Genomic DNA, 22,762 nt, shown 5'->3' with positions numbered 1-22,762 from the left:
TCAATCTGAATGAATGGTATAGAAATACATATAATTGTGAGTTATACATTTATAGCTGTATATATTCATACACAGCTTTTTCAACATGGTTACAGTCACGTAATTCATGGAAAACTATTGATTTGATTCAGGTGCAACATGTATACATATTGTATTCGGAGACAGGAACATGTTTGCTTTCTATTACAAGTATGATATATGGTTGGTATTTTGAGCAGACATTTCAATAATTCTATTAACCATGATGAAACTATTATTTTTTAAATATCAGAACCCCCACCACGAATGCAAACAAATAATCCTTTTAATATGCTGTTGCCCACCACAGGCGGTTGCAAGGGGCATTCTGCTTTCGGGTCATCCATCCGTCCTGTTTTAGTCCTCACGATACTAAGAACTAAGAACCTGTTCATCAGTTTATAAAGCCACCTGACATTAAATATTCTGTATGAATAATAATACAAATGTACAGTATGAGCATGATGACCATCTCTTCCTTTGGAAAAATGGTCTCTTGAATAACAATTTGAAGATTGATACAGTTTGGTACGTGGGTTTCATAGGTATATAAATAGGCTATTAAACAAATATATATATTAAAAACACTGGAGCTTTGAACTACATGTACAGTACATGAGATGTCAGGTGACAACTTAAACGAATAATAATTGATTGATTGATTGATTGATTGAATGGTTTATTTATTTCAAATATTCACTGAAAATAGCAGCCAAAGGCTGAATTACATTCAGTTTACAAATGGTATATACAATACAGACATAATAAAAAACATACGACTTGCAATAAAATAGGCAAATATTAAAATGAAATTGTTCTACAAAATAATTATACATAAATATGAAAGTAATTGAAATACCCAGCGTATGAGAAGAAAGACTCAGAGGTAGAACAAAGTACATGTAGTGAGAAGTTGTAGTGAGAACACGTTAGAACGAAAGACAGAATGAAATAAGAAGAGAGGGAGAAAGGAACAAATAAAGAGGTTGGGTATTTAAAAAAGATTTAAAAAATTATGGGAAATAGTCATTATAATGCAACAAATGGAAAACTAAGGAAGAAGCATATTATATTGGGATACATGTTTCTAAGTCAGTGCAACTAATCCAAAGAATTGGCTTGACAATCACGACACATGAACTTTGCTCATGCAAAGAATGTTACATCACCATAGATTTATGGGTCATGGGTGTATTAATGATGCAACATACATTATAATTCTGAGATAGTAATTACCATATCAAACAAATTCAAAGACAAGTATCTAGACCCATTCGAAGCGGTTAGAGATTAAACTGCAAATAGTCAATATACATGTACATGTAGCATCAGGAACATCATTGTATGTGGACTATGGGCTCACGTGTACATAGCATGAACTTGAGGATAATGTTCAAGTTCAAAGGCCATTAAAACAACATGTCTATGTACACATAGTGATCTAGATGAGTCATACGACCTCCTGGCGGGTATGACCTCCATGTTTCATATTGTACAATAAAAGTCATTTACATGTATCTCTTTTCAGTCTTTGTGCTATGTTCAGTTTATGTATTCCTCATCTATGCATCTCTTAAAAAAATGTTAATTTCTTTTTTTTAACCAAAAGGAAATATAAATATGAATAAATATAAGACGAGAAATAATGCCATTAACTCTTGTTACAATTAGTGTTAATGTATTATGATAGCTATTGGAATATTACCTTTTATAAAAGGGGGTGCTTTTCATCCCCAAAATTTGACAAGAAAAAAAAAGGGTCATCACTTCTGTTTGAAGGTATATTTTTAGTCCAGGGGGGAGGGGGTCCAAGTTCACGGGTGTGCCTGCACCTTCTGCCCCCTTCTTAATCAGTACCTCAATATAGGATGATTTAAACCAAAGCTGTCTTTGCATTTCCATGTACATACATTTTTGATGATTTTAGAGTGATACAACCTTTAAACCAAACCCCTAAAACATTCAATATTTTTGTGCACAATTATTTTCCCCAAGATTTTACTTTGAAAAAAATTGCTCAAGGCCCTTCATTGTAAAAACTTGGGTGTTAATACTAACACCATTTGGTGTCCCCAGAGGACCATGCCCTAAGGTGTTAAAATTACACACTAGAGTTTGAACCCACCATACATGTAACACCAAAGAGTGTAACAGCAACAACCAGAGGTGTTGTAGGAACATTCAAAGGTGTTCAATGATTAAACACACATACAACACCAAAATTTAACACTAGATTATTGGTGTGGTCGTCTAAATGTATGTACACCAATTTTTAACATCACCGTTTTGCTGTGAATTCTTATTCTCAATTCAAAGTACATGTATGACATTTGCCTTGTACATGTAGAATCCCCCCCCCCCCCTCTCCTTGTGACTGTTGAGCAATATAGATTTCGTGGTTATGAAAGTGATATATTAAGAGATGCAGTAGACGGCGTGACATTTACGATTTACATTACTTCGCCCAGACTAAATATAAATTATGTTGATGGAACGTTTCTGGATGTGGAAAAGAAAACGTCCACTCTACATGTATGCCTACGGTATACATGTACATGTAGAAGTAAACAGAGGGGATAAAGAAAGAGGAGTGGGGCACGAGAGAGACTGAGTGATGTAGAGATGTAAAAAGATAATGTAGACCATGTACATGTTTGTAGATAATAAAAGAGATACAGAGAGAAGAGAGAATGATGAAGGGGGGGGGGGAGAAAGAAAGAGGTTTTTAGAGAAAAGGGATGTATTTCCAAACATTCATTTGATGGAAAAAGTTTTATTTTCAACAAAAGATGTTCATTTCATTGAGCGATTCCAATGATACTTGTTGTTCATGCATTGGTTTTGGGGGGATGCAGAAATATAGATATTTCAAATAGTGATGCTGATAGCATCATCAATGATTAATGACATGGGTTTAAAACCAGATGATTCTGTCAGATATTACTGCTTTGTACGGATCATGAGGGGGGGAGGTAGTTTATCAGAGAAAATAGGATGGGGGAAATTATTGAAGGGGAGACTAAGGAAGAAAGGGGAGGGGGAAATAGAGGGGAGGAGAAAGAGCAGCGGGAAGATAGAGAGAATGAAGGGTGGGGGAGAAAGATAGGAGGGAAATAATTTAAGAGGAAGGGAGAGAGAGGGGGTAGCAGACCAGTCTATCATATAATGAACATTGAACAAAGAGTTGTAAATGATTAAAGAGAATACGAAGAGAAATGAGTGAGAGAGAGAGGTTTTGATAGAAATATGTGATACATTTTAACGAATCATGTTATCTAAATTTCAGAGAATTTGATGAAAATAGTCCCTGAAAAGGTTTCTAATCTATGATTATTATAACATGGCTTGCTTTTGACCCTTGATAGAATTTTCAGTTGTTCATTCATTATTTCAACACTCAAACACACATTCTCTTTCTTTCTTGTTTCAGTGTCGAAAACCAATCTTTCTGTTCATGAGGATAAGAACCGGGTTCCTTTCGTGAAGGGTGCATCAGAGAGGTTTGTTTCCAGCCCTGAAGAGGTTATGGATGTCATAGAAGAGGGCAAATCTAACAGACATATTGCAGTAACAAGTAAGTCAAGATGATAAACCTTTATATATTAACCAAAGCTGTGCTAAAGATGGAAATATTTACTATGAGGTATCATATTCTTTTCAAGAATTCTAGCAAAATATGTACTGACAAATTCTTTCACTCCATAGGATCCCTGTTCTTGTACCCATGCATAAAAAAAAAATTATAATGAATTTCACAATATTATGCATGATTTGGGCACTTCTTGTGCTGAATGACATTCTCAATCATTTTGTCTTCCCATCAGCTGAAACCAAAATCCGACCTTTTTAAATCACAACTTTCATTGTCAACAAGCAAATTAATGCAAAGTTTGTTATTTGTCAAGAGATATAGAAAATTCACTACCCGTTATGGTAAAATAGGGAAGATTACAGGGGCACCAGTCACATGTTAATTTGTGCATAATTTATGTTCAGCTGAATTGGCCCCAGGAATATTATTATTATTCTTTTGGTGCAATTATTGATGATAATAACGTTTTTATTTACCCAGGGTAGCCACTGTAGTTACATGTAGGAAACTGCTCTACCAGTGGGCCCTTCATAACATAATAATGTTATTATTACCCTTTTCCAATCTACATGCCGAGCGCCTAGCAAGAAGGCAGAAGGCCCCATTTTTATAAGTCTTTGGTACGACTCGGCTGGGGATGCAATTGATGGAGATCCTCCGGATAACATTCTTGCTATGTTGCTCTTTTCAGATATGAATGAACACAGCTCTCGTAGTCATAGCATCTTTCTAATCCAAGTCAAACAGGAGAATATGGAGACCAAGAAGAAACTCAGTGGCAAGCTATACCTAGTAGATTTAGCTGGTAGTGAGAAGGTGAGACACTATAGACTCCTATTCTGAAGTCAGGGCCCCGTCTTACAAAGAGTTATGATTGATCCAATCAACCTCAACTATATGGAAATCCATCAATGTCGTAATATTTGTTCAAAAAGGAAATTTGCGCAACTTCCTTTGAAAGCAAAGAAAAGCACACTGGATTTTCAAGAAAACAATATATTTTTATTATACATCACATCTAGAAAATATTTTGAACGCACATTTTAGATGTCGACATCTGGCTTTCTATAGTTGTAGTTGATGAGATCAATCGTAACTCTTTATAAGACGGGGCCCTTGTTTAAAAAGGCCATGGTCTAAACTGAACTAAGCTGAAAATGTCCAATGTTTATTAACATTGCATCTTCATACGTTCCTTATGCTCTTTGGTCATGCTTTCATGGTGGAGAAAATTAATTCAATTCTTTTTCCCTGACAGTGATGAATGATCCGAGTGACAGCTAAGCTAAATTTAAAAAAACATGAAAAAACGAACCTATACTATTTGAGACTTGTGTCACAATTGGTTTTCCATAGATTAACCACAGCTTTAGTCTAGAGTTCACATTAAACCAGACCTTAGAATACAGGCCTTAATATACATTGAATTACAGAAAGAAAAGGATGTGTACATCTATGTGAAAAAAATTACATGAAAGTGTACACCAAGGAATGTACATTATGTGTTAAAGAACGCCATTTGGTGCATGAATAAATTTTATTGAATGTACTTTCATTTCATTCACACATTTGACATCGATGTTGCTTTATGAGAGTATATGAAATAAAATGATTTAGTAGATGTATATAAATGATTGGGAGGAAAATATAGTTTTTTCATGGGATTGTATTCCAACAATTTATACACCAATATGCATGCGTTCAGGGGAGTGTTTCATGAAAGGACTAGTCAGACGTTTTATCCGACAAGTCCCATTTTATCTGATAGTTACCATGGTAACAGTGCTTCTCAGCCAATCAAAATCAAGGAGAGTTGTCGGACAAAAATGTTGATACTGTAAAATACTCCCCAGTTAAATCTTCTGTATTCCATCTGCAGGTTAGAAAGACTGAAAAAAAAAACTGATAGAGACCGACTAATAGGGAAATGTGGAATTTTATCACGCATTAACCTTTGACCATTCATACACATAGATTCTTTTTACATGGAATATAATGTTTATATCACTTTCAATTCTTCATTTATAGGTTAGTAAGACTGGAGCAGAAGGAACCGTTTTAGATGAAGCCAAGAATATCAACAAATCACTTTCAGCGCTAGGAAACGTTATATCAGCATTAGCAGAGGGAAAGGTGAGTCGATGCACCAGTGACACTTTTGACAAAATAAGTCAATCTTTTGGGATAACCCACAATAACAAAGTGGATTGACTGTTTATAATAATAATAATATAGGATTTGTATAGCGCACGTATCCACCTTGCTAGGTGCTCAAGGCGCTCCTATATTACCTCGGCTAAGCTAGTCTACCGATTCTGGTGCGCACAGCTTTTTGAGGGATTACTCCCTGCCGGTACCCATTTACCTCACCTGGGTCGAGTGCAGCACAGTGTGGATAAATTTCTTGCTGAAGGATAACACGCCATGGCTAGGATTACATATTACAATCATTACTTTCAATGAATATTATGTCAATCCTTCTTTTGAATCAACAACAAAAAATAAGAGGATCATTACAACTACGACACTTTTAGGTTACGTGAATCTTATTGAGAAGAAAATTCAAATTGCTGAGTCTTTTTTTAAAACCCCCAGATTCTTTAAAGCCCTAAGTACGAAGCAATCAAATGCAATTCATGTATGAACTTTTCATACCTGATGAAGATTATTCGTCTCATTTTTTGTGAAAATCCCAAACGCCATACCAAGACAATGAAACATGTAATCATGATCATCATCATGTTTGTTTATCTGGTGTTGGTGTTTTGACAACACCACCACCAGCCACAACACTGTACTTGAAATGATGCTGGTGTTGGGATTGACTTGGTAAATATGACGTATTTCCGGCAGTTCGTGTTGAGCACTGGTGTTGAATGTCGTCTGCTGAACTGAGCATCACAGCTGGTGTTGACGATCTACATGTATGTACAGTTTCCCCATTCACCAACCGCCAGGGATTGGGAAAATCATGATTTCAAGTTCGGTGTTGGTGATTTGAAGCCTAGAACAGAGGGCGAACAGGATGAAACATCCCCGTAAACTTAGATTTTTACAGTTAGATGAGTGCAAATCATTAAAGTCCTTAACAATTTAATGGACAATACTTTTTACTCTTTTGGACTCTTGAAGTAATTTTAGCCTTTGCATTCTGTATGAGATTTGACTGTAATTTCTCCCTGATTTCGCTTTCTCCATCGAGAAGTCCTCACGCAAAGTTTAGCAGCGCAGAGGCATGACTTCATAGGCTATTGATAACGACATCGGTATTCTTCTTAACCCAGCTCGGTATTGGAGCTCAGTTCAGCAGCCTTTTCACGCTCTCAACACCGAACACCGGACTTGAAATCACCCATCGTTTGTCCCATTATTCATAGAAATCACTCATCCCACAATGTAGTAAGACAACACATGAATTATCTTATAAACTTATGATGATGATTCTCTTTCTCCTTGTTCGTAGAAATCTCACATCCCATACCGTGACAGTAAGATGACCCGTATCCTCCAGGAATCCCTTGGAGGTAACGCTAGGACCACCATCGTCATCTGCTGCTCTCCGTCCTCATTCAACGAATCAGAATCAAAGTCTACTCTTATGTTTGGACAAAGGTTAGTATTAGGTTCCTCTTTCTTAAAAGAGTTAGAGTATTTCCGGAAGAGTTTTTTTATCCATATTCTATCCAGATTCAAGAACATCAAGGAACTGTAAAAGTTATAATAAAACTGATATATAAAAAAGGGATTAATATACTTTGACAGAGAGAAGTTCCGATAAAGAGTTTTTCCTCGCTTTGTTCTATTCCAGAGTCGAGACCATTTAAAACACTTTAAACGGTTTCAAAATTGCAGACAAATATTACTTATATGCATATTTGACACTGTTACAATGTGTTCAATGGTCTTGGCTCTGTCAATTAGGATTTTTTAAGACTTTAACAAAATGAGTAGTTCCAAAGGAGATCTCTTCCTACATTTATCCACTCAAGAGCGAAGATTATAAGAATAATTGAAACAATTTCAAAAGTTGTAGATAAGTAATATCATCATCATCAATATCATTTATTTCAGTCAGCATATTCCCTTTTACGAACAGTTGCATTCTCTCCCAGTGTGATGACACTCTCTCCTTCAACTTCTCTTTTATAGAAAGAACTGACAAATGTATTTGAATTGATAAGACTTTGACAGAGAGATTATAGCTAGTTCCAAGAGAGATTTTTTTCTTCTCATATTTCTCCATTCCAGAGCCAAGACCATCAAGAACACTGTAACAGTGAACATTGAGCTTACTGCCGAGGAATGGAGGAATAGGTATGAGAAGGAGAAGGAGAAGAACGGAAGACTCAAAGCACAGATTCTTATCCTGGAGAATGAGCTGCAGAGATGGAGAGGAGGTAAGAGAGATGGTTTTATATTCACTTGGTCTACTATAGTCTATAGTCTGTTTTTACTGGTCCAAAATTATGGAATTCTTTTTCAAAGGATATTATACAATGTAATTCAATACACAATTTCAAAGGAAAACTTAAAAATATCTTCTGAATTCATATTAGATTATCGTTTATTCCCAAAGTAATGTAATTCAGAACTTAATATGTAAATGTGTTTATTAATTTCTCTTTGTATATATGTTTAATCGTTTTATGATTTCTGTATACAGTGTATACTGAATCATTCATTTTTATTATTATTTATTTATTTTTATTTATATTTGTTTATTTTTTATTCATTTTATATATATATATATATATATATATATATATATATATATTTTGTTTATTTCTTTATTTTATCTTATTTTTTATTCATAAAATTTACTTATAAAAGGGGGCCTTCACCCTACAAGCTCTGCTTTTTAGTTGGTCTCCTTCCCTTTCGATTTCATGGTATTATTGTATTATGAAAAAATTATTTAAATGTTATATTTTGTAAATATGTATATTGAACTATCATTGTAAATGTAAAAAGATTGAAAGAGAAAATAAATGAATTGAATTGAAATTGAAAAGCCCAGCACCCACTATGCAATGCGAATGCACTACGGTCCAATTGCAGCAAGATTGCGGAGTGTACGCCAACCTGCAATGCACTTAAACTGTGATCGGATTTGTTGCAGAAGAACGACAGACCGAATCTTGGACATCTGACACGCGATTTTGATAATGTCAGGAAATCAGAGTTGTCCTCGATGATGACTTCATGACCTACATGTATATGATGTGCGAAGTGAAAACTTGATTTATATTCTGTTCATCTTAAGGCCACCGCACACTTTACGACCCGACTGGCTTGCGACTGAGTGAGGGGAGATGAATCGCAAGGTAGTCATAAGCCTCGATACCGCACACCTTGCGATCCGATCTGTGACTCACGCCTGCGCTTTTTGCCATAGCAACTGAGAAAGTGCGCTTACCACTGCGTATGCGCGTTGTTTATCATATACGCGTCGTGCAACTCTGCTGTCTGATTGGCTGGAATTTGGATTGAGCTTGCGATCCAGTCGTAAGGATTCGACATGTCAAATCCTTACGATTTTCCTTGCGACTTGTCTCTGACCGGTCTGCGACTCTCAAGCTGACGAGCTGTGACGTCACAATTCCCCTCACTCAGTCGCAAGCCAGTCGCAGACCAGTCGGGTTGTAAGGTGTGCGGTGGCCTTAACATTACACAGGGCTTGACATTAGCAGTGGCCTGGTGGCCCAGGGCAACCAAAAATGAGAGTCGGGCCACCAAAGTTCTGTAAAAGCCCACACTTGGTGGCCCGGTTGGCCTACCAAAGTTTTGATAAATTGTATTGATTTAGGGCCACCAAATTTGCTTTGCGGGCCACCAAAAACATGAAATTGATTATTTTGGTGGTCTGATCGGGCCACCAAGACAAAAAGTTAATGTGCAGCCTGGCATTACAGACTAAATATAGACCAAGTGGATACTGGATGAAATGGGTATAGCCTAACTGGAAATAAGACAAAATGGTGAATGGGCTAAATGGCAATTACATGTAGACCTAATGGTTAGTAGAAAAACTGGTTACAGATTTAATAGACCATGAGGGATTCAAGAACACAACCTGTGGATTACAAGGAGAAAGTCAGTACCACTACATTACGTGATATTGATAATATTAAAGGGATGGTCCGGGCTGAAAATATTTATATCTTAATACATACAGTAGAATTCACTGAGCAAAATGCCGAAAATTTCATCAAAATCTGATAACAAATAATAAAGTTATTGACGATTAAAGTTTAGCAATATTTTGTGAAAACAGTCGTCATGAATATTCATTAGGTGGGCTGATGATGTCACATCTCCACTTTCCGTTTTCTTATGTTATTACATAAAATCATATTTTTTCCATTATTTCATACTTGTGTGAATAATATGTCTCCTTATAATAAAATAAGTTGCAGCAATAAATGTCTAATGCACTAAATCAGATGTCAATCCAATTTTTCTAGTTCTTGGAGGAAAAAATTTGAATAAACCTATTTTCATATAATAAAATACAAAAGAACAAGTGGAGATGTGACATCATCAGCCCACCTAATGAATATTCATGACGACTGTTATCACAAAATATTGCTAAACTTTACAACTCAATAACTTTGTTATTTGTTATCCGATTTTGATGAAATTTTCAACATTTTGCTCAGTTAATTCTACTCTTTTTTTTTAAACTATAAATACTTTAAGCCCGGACCATCCCTTTAATAGGAATAATATTTGTATAGAGCACATAGCTTGTTAGCTGCTCAAGGCGCTCCTATATAACCACTGCTACCAATGCCAATGCTCACAGCTTGTTGAGGTATTCCTTCCTACGGGTGCCAATTTACCTCACCTGGGTTGACTGCAGCTTAAAGGGATGGTCCAGGCTGGAGATGTTTATATCTCAATAAATAGAGTAAAATTCACAAAGCAAAATGCTGAAAATTTGATCAAAATCGGATAACAAATAACAGAGTTATTGAATTTTAAAGATTTGCATTATTCCGGTGGAACAGTTCTAGGCATGTCTTTATAAATATTCATTAGGTGGGCTGATGATGTCATATCTCCACTTGTTCTTTTGTATATTATTATATGAAATTAGGTTTTTTTTCAAAAAATTTCGATCAAGAACTAAAACAATTGGATTGACAACTGATTAAGTGCATTAGTTATTTATTTCCACAACTTATTTCATCATAATGGAGACACATCATTTACACATTTATGAAAAAATTTAACATTTATCATTTCATGTAATAACATAAGAAAAAGGAAAGTGGAGATGTGACATCATCAGCCCACCTAATGAATATTCATGACGATGTGCATATGACTGTACTTTGTTATTTGTTATCCGATTTTGATTAAATTTTCTACATTTTGCTCTGTGAATTTTACTCTATTTATTTAGATATAAATATTTTCAGCCCGGACAATCCCTTTAATGTGTCTTGAGTTTCTTGCTGAAGGAAATTCATGGTGTGGCTAGGATTTGAATCCATGACGCTCTAATTGCAAGATAAGAGTCAGAACCACTAGACCACAACGTTTCCATATGATTCATATTCATAAATTTCTGATTATCTCAATTTTTTTTCCGCTACCATTGTTTTTTCTAGGTGAGAGTGTTCCAGTGAATGAACAAGGAAATAAGAATAATGAGATCTTGAAAGAAATAATGATGCCCAAACAAACGACGGTTCAAGTCTCAGAAGAAGAGAAGAACAAGTGGGAAGAAGAGAGAGTCAAACTCTTCGAGCAGCTTGATGAGAAGGTAATTAATCCTTTAATCGGGAGCTGACAAATCAGGGTACCGTTTCATAAAGACTTGTTATAATGACAAATGCACAATATCAATATCAATTTCTAAATTCAGGTTGTATTTCTTTGCGTACAAAGGACATTGTACAAATTTTCAGGAGAAAAAAAATATTCTGACATTGTTGGATTTCCATATAGTTTAGAATGATCGGATCAATTGTAACTCTTTGTAAGACGGGACCAAGGATAGCAAGATTGACAACCAGTCCAGATTGAATGAGAAATTTGAGCACAAATTGTTGAAGCAGGAGGATTTTATATCCTTTAATCAGATCAATTATTCTTGCTTTCATTTGTTATGCTGTTCGATTATTCATATCAATATGGTTTGGGGTTTCATTCATACCCTCAGGATAGCGAAATCGACAACCAATCCAGGCTTACTGAGAAACTGAAGGATCAGATGTTGGAGCAGGAGGAGCTGCTATCCTCGATGCAGAGAGACTATGAGCTCCTTCAGGGTCAGATGGGCCGTCTGGAGGCCGAGAATGCCGCTGCCAAGGAGGAGGCTAAAGAAGTCCTTCAGGTGAGTCCTATCTTGAGGATAATAAAACAAATAATGCACAGCATCAAGGACATTAGTAAAAACTACTGCACAGGTGGTACCTTTGGAACAGTGTTTCCTCAGTTTTTTGGCTAATGCTTATAAAACTTGGCACCAACATTGGCCTTTGGGTGAAGATGTGCAATGCAGTTTTTTTTAATTTCGCAACCTGCGTTGCCATGGTAATGCCACATTATGGAATTTTAAATAGGAAAAAAATCATGCTGAGTTAATTGTTGCCTCATCTTCACCCGATGCTAATGAAACATATCACATATATTGATCCTGGAGTGATGTGAAAAATACATTCATTGCATATAACTAATTGGGGGAGTGCAGGTGGACCACTACACCAGGGTTTCCCCCATACTCCTATACGATTAGTGCAGTGGGTTCTTAACGTGCAAAGATGGTGACTCTCCTCTACACGGGCCTCCATTTAACATCCTATCCGAGGGACGGACTGTTTTCCACTGGAACATCGCCTGCATCTATGAAACAGGGGAGAGACGTTTATACACAACGCATTGGCTTCAGTCATCCGGCCCGGTGTGGACTCGAACCCACGATCTTTGGTTTGACAGGCAGACGCTCTACCGACTGAGCCAACTTCGCTCTCTATGTCTCATCTGTTTTATTTTATAGGCACTTGAAGAGATGGCTGTGAATTATGACGAGAAGTCCAAGGAAGTTGAAGATAAGAACAGGATGAACGAAACACTCAGCGAGGAGGTCAATGAGAAAATTGTAAGCAAATCTTTGTAATTTTTTCTTGATTATGTACAGTAGAGCAAGACCTAATATCTCATATTTTGGAAGTAAATTTTATAGACTTGGGGGATGTTGCAAGAAACTATATGCAATCAATTTGCAAATCTTTTCAGCCGCAAATTTTAAAAGTTATAGATCAGTTTTAACCAAAGCAAATCAATATATACTTGTTGATGCAAGAAGCAGACTTGTGATCAAATGCAAATTTGTTATCAATTGCAAGACGTTTGATACTCGGCCCTGTCTTACAAAGAGTTGCGATTGATCCGTTCAATCACAAATATGGACGGCCAGCAACGTCAACATCTAAAATTCAAATTTGTTCAAAATATTTTCTAGATGTGATGTTTACTCATACATTCATCGTTCTCTTGAAGACTCAGTGTGATTCTCTTTGTTTGCTAAGGAGATTGTGCAAATATCCGAAAAAATAAATTATGGTATGGATGGATTTCCATACAGTTGAGATTGATTTGATCAATCGTAACTCTTTGTAATACGGGGCCCAGGGGCCCTAATTTACAATCAATTGCAAGTTTCTTGCAACACTTCATTAGATTTATATTTGAGGCTAATGTTAACAATTTGTATGGTGCTTGTTGGTTTATTTTCAGTTGGTCTAATGCCAATTCGTCCAATTACCATCTTGTCTACTATAAAAAATTTGTCTACTAACTAATAATTGATCTACCATCAGTTTATCCACTATCCACATGTTCTAATTGCCATTTTGTTCACTCACCATTTTGTCTAATAATCAGTTGGTCCAATAGCCGTTAAGTCGATATACCATTCGGTCTAATTGGACCAAGTGTTAATTGGGCGAAACGCATGAGAGCGAAATAGATATTAGACCAACTGGTTATGAGACGAAATGGTCATAGACGAACTGGTGATTAGACAAAATGATGATTGGATCAAATGGTTACTGGATCAAATGGTTGTTAGACGAAATGTTGAGACTAAATGAAGGTAGACTGTGTGATGAGTGGATGAGATGGCTATAAACGAGATAGCAATTTACTTGCTAGTTGTTTTTAGCATTGGTCAGAGGAATAGATGTTCAATGAGCCAGGATATTGTCAAGTCTTTGTAACAGATTGCCAGGACACATTTTGACTCTGTATGTAGGCTTAAACCTGTACATTCAAAGTATGAGAAATTCAGTCCATACCCATTTCATGAATGTTAGCATAAACAGCCCCCTCACATCTTCTATATCTACACACAATGAAGTAATGTGGTTCAGGGGGAAAGAGCCTCTTGGCTCAATCCCACATTTTGTTTTGGATGAAAAAGGGGCTTTGGGCTAACCGGTCTTGGTTTTATTTAGCTATTAAAAAAACCCAGTGATATTGAGATATTTGTCATAGCCTAGTTTAATCACCCAAAGCTACATGTACCTGTACGTAATACAGGGATTCCACTTTTCAGACTTAAGTCTGAATTCAGACTTATTCACCACATTTTCAGTCATAGAAAACATTTTTTGTATGTGAGGAAAGGGACCATTCTAGATGATATGCAGACTTTTTTGCAAGCCCTAGTGGCATCCCTGGTAATATTTTAATTTCCTCTGTTGTTTAACAGACTGCTCTGCACACAACCAGCACGGAGCTCCAGAAGCTGCAGGAGCTGGAGCAGCATCAGCGTCGCCGCATCACAGAAATGATGGCCAGTCTCCTCAAGGATCTAGGAGAGATCGGAACAGCACTTGGAGGAAACGCTGCTGACATGAAGGTAAAAAGAATCTCCTTTAGGTTGTCCGAGTGGTCATTTGTTTCAGTAGGCGTAGTAATTAGACACTTTCATTAGACAGAACTTGATTGAATAAGAGCAAGCTGAACAACTAAGAGAGAGAGTTGGACGGCTTAAGGAACAAATGCTGCCGAAAGGACTGTTTAGGGATCTCATTAGAGTCGGTAGATGGGCTTGGTCTGAGCATGTTTGTTCAAAAAAAATTCTAGATATGAATGCATATCAATAAATTCATTGATTTCTTGACAATTGGGGTGTTCTCCTTTGATTACAAAGGACATTTTGCAAATTTCCTGTAGAAAAAATTATGACACTGATGGATTTCCATAGAGTTAAGGTTGATCGGATCAATCGTAACTCTTTGTACAACGGGGCCCTGGGGCCCATCTGACAAAGAGTTGATTGATCCGATCAATCGCAACTATGGAAAGCCAGCAAAGTCAACATATAAAATGCATGTTTGCTAAAAGAAATTCTCTACATATGAATGTATATCCATGAATTCATTGATTTCTTTACAATTTGGTGTGTTCTCCTTCGTTTACAAAGGACATTTTCCTGTAGAAAAAATTATGACACTGATAGATTTCCATAGAGTTACGATTGATTGGATCAATCGCAACTCTTTGTAAGACGGGGCCCAGGTCATGAATTATTATCATCACTTCTCCACACATCAAAGAGACAGGCATACATGAAAGATTCAGTTGAAGTTGATACTTTGTAATGGAATTGTAATTATCATGCCACCGTCCCAGCCCAAAGTTTAGAACATCAAGAATAGGAAAACAGCCATTTCGTCAAGTGCTTGACATATTAAAATGGGAAGCTATGCAGGGCCCATCGAAAGATTCGCCTTACCTGGGGCCCGTAACACAAAGCTTCGCAATGATCTTAGAACATTTTTCTACGATTGATTCCATTGGCTACAATGTACAATCAATTGTAGAAATCAAGCGTACGATTAATCGCTAACCTTTGTGTTACGGTACCCTGGAGTGTCTACCCGGAGTAAAAAAGAGCAAGAATTATTGTCATTAATATTATTACCTGTAATTATCATTCCATCTCCCCAGCCCAATGTTGAGAACATCGAGAAGGTGGATGAGGAATTCACCATGGCCCGTCTTTTTGTCAGCAAGATGAAGACCGAAGTTAAGACCATGTCTCAGCGATGCAGACAACTAGAGATGAGCAACGTCGAGCACGAGGCTAAGATCCGCACCTCTGAGGATGAGCTTGGCTCGTGCAGGATGACCATCCAACAGGTATGGTGTTGTTCAAGTAAAATAATGAAAATGAGCCTGTTGAGCATATTTTGAATTAAGTATACTAGTAATGTGTGTGCTGCATAAATTGGAACCCCGAGTTGTTTGAAGCATTGTCTCAATTGGTCAAGGCAATAGAAAGTGGATTGTGTTAGAATTTTTTATTTTATTTTTTTACTCTCCCTCATTTCATAACCAAAAATCCTGTGTGGTCATTGTTTTGGGTATATTGTAATTCTGCAATGGAACTGCAACTTGGTCTAACCCCCATTTCATTTACAGCCTAAGTTGGTAACCCTTTGATGATTTCAAACACTGAAACATGTATGACAGGAACCGGGCCATGAAGATCACATGCTCTTATTTAAAATTGGCTAGTCTTTATAGGTTTCACTGTATTTCTTTTAATTGTTTCTTTATTTTTTTTTGCAGCATGAGGCTAAGATGAAGTCCCTGTCCGAGAACATCCGGGAGGGCGAAGGCAAGAAGAGACATCTTGAGGATAACCTTGACATGCTGAATGAAGAGGTCGCAAAGCTGAGAGCAGCAGGTTAGTTATGACTTGATTTACAATGACAACAATACATATTAGTTATACAGAGGTGACATTGAGGGTGACCTTGACATACTGAATGAAGAGGTCTGAAAGCTTAGAGCAGCAGGTTAGTTATGGACCAATGGGAAATCCTTTGATCAAGGGAAATCTGCGTTACTGCGCATGCATAATGTAGCCCGTCCAGCGCCCACCAGTCATTTCACAAATGTTCTTAGACAACCTAAGCATTTTTTCAAATTCAGGGCGCACAAGGTTTGATGGCGCTTTTTTACTTCAAGTGCTCAGTCAGTTTGCAATTCATTGGTTACATCTGAAATGTAAAGCAAAATTTTCGTGATTTAGAATAAGGATTAGAATGTAAGAAACGCAATGTACATGTATAAGGGGAGAGAGTACTCCACTACATAGGTTGCATTGTGAAATTTACAGCTCTTTCAGTTCAGTTATTTTATTTTGAAAATTCCATATAAAAATAACACAGATTTACATGTAAAGGAAGGTAATGCTCACATTGCTATACAGTATGTGGTATATCCAAATAATAGTTTAACATTAACATAATTAATAAAGGAATTTAGGGAAAATCCCCCCAAAACCGGATGGCTTGTCGAGTCAGCTACCCCAGTGGGGTAGCTGACTGTAATGACAAAATGGCAATGTCAGTGACGAGGATAGAAACTTATCAGCTGTGTTGCTATGGGAGGCAACCAGGGAGAAACATGCCAAAATCTTGTTAACCACACCCATTGCTCTTTGCAACCACTTTACTTCATTGTCAAATACATGACCCCACTTTTGACTGAGCAGAGGAAAGGGTTGTTTGACATTCTTCAAAGAGAGGTTTATAACAGCTCATAAAGAATCCCTGGACAAAGACTTTGAATATTGTATCATAATTCAGTATTCTACAGGGTGATACACCTTTGCAATGGAAGTAAATGTTCAGGGATGCCACTTTTCAGTATTTATACGGAATTCCGGCTTTTTTCCTGCTATCTGTCTTATTTCCGTATTTCTGACTTTTCCTGTTTTCTGTTTATTAAAAAAAATCGGGAAGTCTCTCTCGATTGCAATGCATGTCGATCGACCGACTGAGAGATATTTCCTCGAGATATTTGCTTTTATACAGTACATAATTTATAAACGCGAACACTGCCCACTACGTTCATTGACTTATGCTTTTATCAAGGCTTTTCGATTAGAATTCTTGATATCCTTCCGAACGCACGCACATAGACAAGCGCAAAGCAGCGGCACGAATCGCGATATAATAGCGACTGGTAAATACGTCTGTAAAAATGATGACATCATCCAAGATGGCAACTTACGATGACCAACGAAAGAATCGAGGATGACTAAGTTTTGATCATCATTTGAAAGGAATTAGTGGTAACTGCGGTCTAAGGTACGATGTTTCTGAATTTTATATATTTTCTCGTAAGTTTGGATGTAATTATTTTTTTATAATGTGACATTTTATGTACCAAAAACGATCCGAAAATCGGGTTTCAGCTGAATGTTAGATCTAACTTTACTGCTGCATGCTGATACGGAACCCAGGGAGCTCCGGCCCGGGCCGGAGCTCCTTGGGGAGGTATCAGCTAGCCCAGGGAGCTCCGTCCCGCTTTGCGGGCCGGAGCTCCCTGGGTTAGCTGATACGTTGTCTTTATTTACGGGCCAACAACTCTTCAGTCCATGTATTGGTTCGTGAGCCAACGTGGTTCAGCTGAACAACCAAAATACAGAGACTGAAGCTCTTGGTCTAGCGTTCTATGAGAAACACACAACAACTAAACTACCGTCAGTTTTTCAAACCTCGACTTCAAAGTCATTGATCACAACAAGGTAAGAAGCCACTTGGTCCTCCCCCCTAAATTAGAGGTGGGGGCGGACCCCCTCCCCCTATTTTTTTTTTTTTTTTTTTTTTTTTTTTTGCTTGTCCAATTTTTTACCTGTGTCCATCCCAAAATTTAAGGTTGACCCCCCTAATTTTTTTTTCTTGGCCACTGTCCCGGCCCACGATAAGTTTCAGTATTTTTGGAGGACACCTAGTGGCATCCCTGAAATGTTGCAATGGGGGTTTCTTTGAGAATGGCATTGCGCAACGTCAGTGAGAGTGAGCAAGGGCTTCCTTCCTAACCGGGTTTAAAGTAGAAAAATGTGCATACAGTGTGCCTTTACTGTCAATGATTTTTTCCACTGTTAATATCCCTGTGTATATATTTGATGGATTTATTCAAGTATTTCAAATCAATACATATGGGGATGGAGGACAATTGTGCAACATACATCACCAGATAGACCTCAAAAATGGTAATAGAACTGAAATCATATTAACAAACAGGAAACACAACGATATTAGATTTCTTTGAAACTATTTCTTTGAAATTTAGACAATTATTAAAAAGAGTGTAATTTTACTAAAATTTCAATTAGAGACCGTCTCTTGTTGTTTAACAGCACTGACATGGTGGCATTATCTGACCGTTTCCATAGTAATGTTTAGAAACTCTTGGGCCCGTATTCTGAAGTTTGGTTTAATTTAAACTCTGGTTTAAAGTTGTAGTTTAACTATGGATAGCCAATAGTGGCATAAATCTCTAACAATATGATATAAATGTATCAGCTCATTTTTCGCTCAAATCATTCTTAACTCTTTCGGAAAGATAGATTATAAGATAACTTTTTTCACCATTCACGATTTAGGAAATGGCACAGTAAGCATAAGAAACATGCAATGTCAGGAAAATTTTTACATGTTTGGCATTCCATAATTGTAGCACACAGTCAGACCATGGTCTGAGTTAAACCTGACTTCAGAATACGGGCCATGCTATTTAGCCAATTAAAACTAAAGTAAAGTTGTCAGATCTTGTGTGACGGCTTGTCAGCTGATTATTGTGGATTAAAATGTCTTCCTTGGTCCAGTTTCATAAATACTTGCAAATGCACAATTTCTCCAGTAAATTACCTATCAGCCAATCAGATCGAAGGATTTCTGCAGCTTTTAACTGTTATCATATATTTGTTATTACATGTATAATAACTTTTATGAAATGGGCCTCTGGGGGTGTTTCACAAAGATTTAAGTATGACTTAAGTCACACTTAAATGCCGACGCGTACATGATATGCAATGCGAAATCTTATCGATCAATACGCAGTAGTGCGCGTCCTCTTGGCATGATCTGACCAGTGCGGTCATGCCTTTTATAACGTACACAACTAGACATTTAAGTGCGACTCTAAGTCATACTTAAATCTTTGTGAAACACCCCCCTGGTTTTTCAACTCGACAGGGAGTCCAGGGACCATTTTGTTTTGTAGACTGAAGACGCCTTGTAAATGTTAATCATTTCAAAGCACATTGTTTTTTTGTCTCTCTGCAGAGGAAATGCGTCTCGTGGATCAGGAAGACAAGAAACGTGAACAGGAAGACAAAATTCAGTCTGCTACCGAGATGCAGGTTAGTGTGTTAAAGAGAAAATTGAGGTCTCATAGTATTGAAAGGAATTTAAACAAAAATCTTTTGATTGATCCCGACAGAGATATGTGTAGAACTAAAAAGGTTATAGGAATTGAGAGATTATGCCTCCTTTGAATGAGCTGTTATGGGACTGTCATTATGAAAATGCAACCACAAATCTGATATCTCGAAAAATATTGTGCTATTTTATTATGTAGTCCCATCTACCCATATCTGTGTTTGGTGCTTTTTGCTATATTATATGCTTTTGTGCAAGGAGCTCGAACTTGTCATTTTAGTGATGTGATAGATCTCGTAGTAAAAAAAAAAAACATATACATGTATTAAACTTTCCATATTATGATTCCTTCATGATTCAATAACACATACTAATCTTTAAAGGGCAAGTCCACCCCAACAAAATTTGAATAAAAAGAGAAAAATCCAGCAAGCACAACACTGAGAATTTCATCAAAATCGGATGTAAAAATAAGAAAGTTATGACATTTTAAAGTTTTGCTTAATTTCACAAATAAATAAATATAAATATGAAATATTCTAATTTTCTCCTCAATGCCAAGTGAAATAACGATAAACTTTTCCCTGTACATGTGGAATTAGCATTGTTTAATACTATATGGTTCAGTCAAGTTGGTCCTTATTGTCAAATCTGTAAAAAATGAAATATTGTATAATTCAAACAAAAAACAAAAGAAATAGTGAGTGAGAGACATCATCGTCTGTCTCATTTGCATGTCACCGAGTTGTGCATATCACTGTTTTGTAAAAAATAAGCGAAACTTTAAAAATGTCAAAACTTTCTTATTTTACATCCGATTTTGATGAAAGTTTCAGCGTTCTGCTAATTTTGATTTTTCGCTATTTATTCAAATCAATATTTTTCTGGGGTGGACTTGACCTTTAAGAGCATAACAAAGAAAAAGTCTATTAGGAGTGCATTTCGTGTAAACCTTTTGGCACACACCAGTCAAGCTATAAATACCAAGAGCCCTCTGACAGATCGGTTCAAAACAATCTGGATATCAACCCTTGAAAGTATTGAAGTCCACATGAGCGTTATTGTCTGTCAAATCCTTCTTGCGATTGCGATGATCCATTTTTATCCCGTTTGTGACTGTACAAATTGGCATGACAAGAGCATTTGTGGATCATTGAATATTTTATCCGAGGCACCATAATTCTTTGTCGACGCCATCATGAGTGATCCGTGGTATACTGTGGTGCATGTGCCTATCGAATTGGAGGAGGAGAAGTGGTATTCTTTGGACCACATACCTGTGGATTTTGATGAGGCATGTGATGATTCAGCTTCGTGTCCTTCACTGGCTTATTTAAGCATGGTTTGTCATAGTGTGACTATCGGTTCACTCTGTTAAAGTCAATATGGAATATAGTCTGACCGCTTCAGTATGGTATCCATTCTCTTCTATTAGTGGGACAAGATCACACACATACAATGCCATTCATAGTTTTATCTTTACATTCATCTTAAAATTCTTTGTTGAAATTGTTGAATGAAGTTCTCTCACGATTCATTTGATATCCTTGAAGTTTTTTATTTAGATTAATTGTATTTGAAGAAAAATTGAAAATAAAGAAATTGGTTATGAGACTCCATCTAAGCATCTCTGATGAACTTTGTCATGTATTGAATGTCCTGATAGAATTCTTCTGCATGTGTTACTGCATTTATCTAAATTTGCCACTCTCCACCCAGGTGTAGTGAACTAGTAGCTGTTAGGAACCAATTCCATTAAATGGTCTAGTACCAGATTAGAACAACCATGCTAAAGCCCTGGGGGGTGTTTCACAAAGATTTAAGTAAGACTTAGAGTCGCACTTAAATACAGAGTTGCGTATTGTATGAAAGGCTTGACCGCATTGGTCAGATCGTGTCATTAGGACGAGCACTACTGCGTATCTATCAATAAGATCAAGGGTTGCATATCATTTACGCGTCGGCATTTAAGTGCGAATTAAGTCATACTTAAATCTTTGTGAAACACCCCCCTGGTAACGATATGCAGTGCTTAGAAACAGTTGTACTGAGCACTATGTATGTTTTATATTATTTATGAAAAACAACAGCAACAACCTAAAAGAGAACGCAAACAGACAAACTTGATTGAGTGAAAGCAAATTAAACTTGTTATATTTTTTTGCCCCCCATTCAGGTTTCGATGATGGAGCAGATGGAATCGCATCGTGAAGCTCATCAGAGGCAGCTAGCCAACCTCCGAACTGAGATCAATGAGAAGGAACACCAGATGGAGGAACTCAAGGAGTAAGTCCCTTCTTATATTTGGCGTTAGTGTTTGGTGTCGTTCTATGAAGTGTAATAGTGTAAGAGAATTCTACATAGAGCTCCTGCACTGCCTGGAGTTTAAGGGAATATTGGGGGAGTCCTTAACCCTAAAATGGCCGGGGGGGGTTGAATCAACCCCCCCCTCAACATTTTCTGCGATCATTCCGCCGTGCGAAATTTTTTGACCGCGCTACTCAAAGAGTTTATACTTTGAAGTCTCGCGCATCTTTTGAGACCAAATTTACGATGCCCGGGTACGCGGTTCTGAAATTACGCAACATTTTGTAAGTGCATGTCAGACCAAAAATTGTTCCAAAATGTGATTTTGTGTACAAAGTCAATGCAAATTGAGTTTTCTCATCTTATTCATAAAGATATGATTATTTTTACTTTAAACAGCTGAAAGCAATTGATTTTAGCATAATTATGCTTCAAAAAGGTTGTGCAATAAATCTGGTGAAAAAAACAAAGAAAAAAAAAAGGTTGAAAAACAAAGAAATACATAAGAAATTCATAAAACAATAAAATACATAAGAAATTGATTTCCAAACCGAAGTTTTTTTCAATTGCCATTGTTAAGAATGCTACAAAGAATATTTTTACCAAAAATTAGCATTCTAGGAGCTTTATTTAGTGAATTAGAGCA

General features: G+C 36.8%; 1 protein-coding gene across 1 annotated transcript in view; it reads left to right on the top strand.

The window, feature by feature from the left end:
* LOC129274928 (kinesin heavy chain) overlaps nucleotides 1-22,762 on the top strand; it is a 44,476-nt gene that overhangs the window by 9,478 nt on the left and 12,236 nt on the right. The window contains exons 4-16 of the mRNA XM_064108123.1: nucleotides 3,449-3,592; nucleotides 4,302-4,426; nucleotides 5,639-5,743; nucleotides 7,074-7,222; nucleotides 7,859-8,007; nucleotides 11,227-11,381; nucleotides 11,781-11,954; nucleotides 12,618-12,719; nucleotides 14,334-14,483; nucleotides 15,578-15,769; nucleotides 16,202-16,319; nucleotides 19,714-19,790; nucleotides 21,986-22,095. Coding sequence (XP_063964193.1) covers nucleotides 3,449-3,592; nucleotides 4,302-4,426; nucleotides 5,639-5,743; nucleotides 7,074-7,222; nucleotides 7,859-8,007; nucleotides 11,227-11,381; nucleotides 11,781-11,954; nucleotides 12,618-12,719; nucleotides 14,334-14,483; nucleotides 15,578-15,769; nucleotides 16,202-16,319; nucleotides 19,714-19,790; nucleotides 21,986-22,095 — 1,750 coding nt within the window. The remainder of the gene's footprint in view (nucleotides 1-3,448; nucleotides 3,593-4,301; nucleotides 4,427-5,638; nucleotides 5,744-7,073; nucleotides 7,223-7,858; nucleotides 8,008-11,226; nucleotides 11,382-11,780; nucleotides 11,955-12,617; nucleotides 12,720-14,333; nucleotides 14,484-15,577; nucleotides 15,770-16,201; nucleotides 16,320-19,713; nucleotides 19,791-21,985; nucleotides 22,096-22,762) is intronic.

The sequence above is a fragment of the Lytechinus pictus genome, chromosome 13, assembly GCF_037042905.1.
Source record: "Lytechinus pictus isolate F3 Inbred chromosome 13, Lp3.0, whole genome shotgun sequence".
NCBI lineage: Eukaryota > Metazoa > Echinodermata > Echinoidea > Temnopleuroida > Toxopneustidae > Lytechinus > Lytechinus pictus.
The sequence above is the reverse complement of the archived record's forward strand: the minus strand, read 5'-3'. Positions and strand labels throughout refer to the sequence as shown.